The following is a 3474-nucleotide window of genomic DNA, read 5'->3' as shown; positions in this document are numbered from 1 at the left end:
AATTTGTTTTTCTACGACCCTAAGAGATTTATGTAAATTGTACCGACCGATACAAAGATTACACAGAGAGAAACTTTGATAAACATTGCAAATTTAGTGAACCACACACAAGAACTACTATAAGGGCCACTGTCTGTAAGAGTCGTACTGTATCAGGAAAGTGTGTAAAGTGATATTTTTTCAAAATTGGCTGTGAAGATTAATCTGAAAATTTAGTACACTGAAAAGGTACTAAACCCCCATTTTCTTGCTTCCCTCAGAAAAATACCAGAATTCAAAGAATTGCCATAAAACGACAACCGTTTGAAGTCAGACTGTGAAATTTCTTACATTATTGATTATAACAAAATATCCAAAAAAGCAAATCACATTCAGACACGCTGATTCTTACAGACCGTGGTTGTTAAATTCTCTTAAGAGCTCTGACGAAAAGACAAAGGAAACACCTATTCTCTGATGTCTTCGTCTTCAGAAGAAGGATGAAAAACAAGATATTTCTCATAGTACGCCTGGTAATGTTCTTCATGATGTTGTAGATCCACTACTTTGTTGTCGGCGTCTAACTCAACAGTCCCTAACAAAAAGTTGCTAGAAAGACTCCAAACCTTGCGTTTCCACGTAAGCATTAGTACCCCATCCTTCATTTTAATTTGTTTGAGATCCACCGTTTTCATCTCCCCCTCTTCGATTTCTTCACACACCTCACAAAATCCTAGCTCCGTTTCCCAAGCAACAGCAGCGATATCACCTTTTTTGATTTTTGGAGGATAGACGTTCTTTAGATAGATGCTGCTTTCGTCGGTAGGTTGGTCGGTGGCGAGATGGTCAATAGGTTGGTCGGTGGCGAGATGGTCAATAGGTTGGTCGGTGGCGAGATGGTCAATAGGTTGGTCGGTGGCGAGATGGTCGGTAGGTTGGTCGGTGGCGAGATGGTCGGTAGATTGGTCGGTGGCGAGATGGTCGGTAACTTGGTCTGTGGCGAGATAGTCGGTGATGAGATCGTCGGTAGGTTGGTCGGTGGTGAGATCGTTGGTAGGTTGGTCGGTGGTGAGATCGTCGGTAGGTTGGTCGGTGGCGAGATCGTCGGTAGGTTGGTCGGTATTTCTCTTTCTCTTTTTCTTCACCTGATTTACCAGCTTTCTTCGTTGGCGATATTGGTAAAGGCTTATTCCTTCTTGTTCGGCTTGCATCCTTAAAGCATAAATTTTTTTTCGTAAAACACTGAGGTAATTACACGTATTTTTATAAGAACATTGTTATACAAGACACAAAGCTGAAATTCGGCTATACCTACGATAGATATCTAAGTCTTGGCCTCAGATTTAAGTAGTTTATACCAACGTATGAAAAGCAAAATAACTCAAAAAAAATTCAGCAAAAGAATAACTGCAGCCCAGCAAAAGTCTAAATTTCCTGATTCTTATAAAAATTACGAAATGTTAAACAAAAAGTGGAAAAATATTAATTGATCTTAGGGTTTTCCCTATTTGCATGCAATTTTTATATTCTTCATGATGTAATCTTTTCTTTGATTGACACACCTATTCAAATTCATCATGGATTAAGGTATTGTTCATATGGAAAGATTACACCATGATTATTAAGAATTTGAAATAACAATAGATCAACAAATAGAATATATCAAAATATACTTACTTCTCCTTCTCTTGGTGCTTTTTGGTTGCCAGAAGAGCTGAAAATCGTTTGCTGAAGAACTTTCTCGCATGCTTGTCCGTGGTTTCCATCTTTAAAGCCTTCATTAGCTATAGAAAAAAAGAAAGCAAAAGCGCATTATTTATTAGCCTATGGATAGTAAAAATGTTTTGAGTGCAAATGCTCGCTTAAAGTGACAGCTCTTTCTAACAACAATTTAAGAGCAGGATACGTATAAGAATTCGACATAATCAGAGACACAGAATTTAAGTTAACATTTACCCAGTAAAGAGCATTTGCCTTCTCTATCTCGTTACCATGGTTTTCATCTCCTTCGTTGAGTTGAAACCTCTTGATAGCTTTATTAGCAACATTCTGAAAAAAAAAAATGAATCGTTTATAACACCCCTGTCTCAGTGCCCCGGTGGCATGATTTCAGTAAATGATTTTTTTCAGTACATGGTTTCAGTACATGATTTTTTCCTACGTCACTGCAGTAATCAAATTTTTATTGCACCCATTTGTGAATTGAGATATAAATTGAATAAAGACAGCGACAATAAAAAACATATCTTGAATTCCCAAGCCATTTAGGATGATTACAAATGAGTGCAATAAAAATTTGATTACTGCAGTGACGTAGGAAAAAATCATGTACTGAAACCATGTACTGAAAAAAATCATGTACTGAAATCATGCCACCGGGGCACTGAGACAGGGGTGTTTTATACCTCTTGAAGATAGTACAAGGGTTAAGGACAAACACAGGACATCGTTTAGGAAAAAGGGTAAAACCAGAAGTCCCAAAAATTCCCTTAAGACAAATTTTCACGTTTTTCATAAATAAACCAAATTCGGCAGAAAAGGAAAAGGAAAGAATGACTTTTTTTTTATCACTAGGTCGTAGTAAGGGGGCGAGGTGAACTGAAATAAATTTTCCAATACCCTACAATCGATCACGATCAAAAGACGATGAAAAAATTTAAAGTTTAAGGATGTGAACTTACCAAATACACTATATGAGCAGCATAATTGTTGGGATGGTTCTTGTTCTTAAATTCTTCAAGTGTGTACGTGAAGTCAGTTTCACACCGACAAAACGGGACAATATCTTTGTACTTGTTGTAAAATTCCAACAGGAATTCAAATGTTAGCTCTGATTGTGATTGATTGTTTCTTCTTCTATTTGCTCTGATGGTCGTGCAATTTGAATTTTAGGAGTTGGGCGGTTGTTGGAAGGTGGTGTTTGTTGAGTGTTTAATTTCTAACAGGTCGAACACAATCAGTAAAAGTGAACCAGTCCTTCTCGACTACAGACCCTGTAGTGAGTGGTATTCCACAGGGTAGTGTACTGGGACCAATACTGTTCGTGCTATACATCAATGATCTTCCTGAGAAGGTCATCTCATTGATCCTACTGTTTGCTGATGATACCAAAATCTTCAAAGAAGTCAACTGCATCGAAGACTCTGTTTCCCTTCAGAATGATATAGACACACTTGTAGAATGGTCGAAAGACTGGCTATTACAATTCCATCCTGAAAAGTGTCACGTTCTGACGCTAGGAAAGTTTGGAAACATCAAACATGCTCATCCATATTCCCTAGATGGACGCCAATTGGAACACGTCTTTGAAGAAAAAGATCTTGGAATCCTCATTGACTCAGAACTTACATTTGAAGAACACATTGCAAAGCAAGTCAAAAAAGCAAACGCGATACTTGGCATAATCAATCGAGGATTTGTAAACATGAGTACAAGTACATTTAAAACATTGTATTGTACGTTTGTTCGCCCGCATCTGGAGTACGCTCAGTCAGT

The 3474-nt window shown here is 37.8% G+C and overlaps 1 protein-coding gene across 1 annotated transcript; it reads right to left on the bottom strand.

Annotated features, from left to right (window-relative positions):
* Positions 1-266: 266 nt before the first annotated feature.
* Positions 267-3033, bottom strand: LOC136798420 (uncharacterized). The gene is made up of 4 exons (XM_067055028.1): positions 2661-3033; positions 1936-2028; positions 1657-1763; positions 267-1191 (listed from the first exon to the last, which is right to left on the bottom strand). The coding sequence occupies exons 3-4, from the start codon at positions 1758-1760 to the stop codon at positions 447-449; spliced, it is 849 nt and encodes a 282-aa protein (XP_066911129.1). The 5' UTR covers positions 1761-1763; positions 1936-2028; positions 2661-3033; the 3' UTR covers positions 267-446.
* Between the last annotated feature and the right edge of the window lie 441 nt (positions 3034-3474).

The sequence above is a fragment of the Clytia hemisphaerica genome, unplaced genomic scaffold (genome assembly GCF_902728285.1).
Source record: "Clytia hemisphaerica strain Z4C2 unplaced genomic scaffold, Clytia hemisphaerica genome assembly, whole genome shotgun sequence".
NCBI lineage: Eukaryota > Metazoa > Cnidaria > Hydrozoa > Leptothecata > Clytiidae > Clytia > Clytia hemisphaerica.
This window is presented reverse-complemented; position numbering and strand designations above follow the sequence as displayed.

Bases quoted from the DNA above. Each gene is read 5' to 3' on its own strand.
- LOC136798420 (XM_067055028.1), bottom strand. From the start codon at position 1,760: ATGAAGGCTTTAAAGATGGAAACCACGGACAAGCATGCGAGAAAGTTC. The intron at 1,192-1,656 runs GTAAGTATATTT...TTATGCTTTAAG, and splicing joins AAGCACCAAGAGAAGGAGAA to GATGCAAGCCGAACAAGAAG.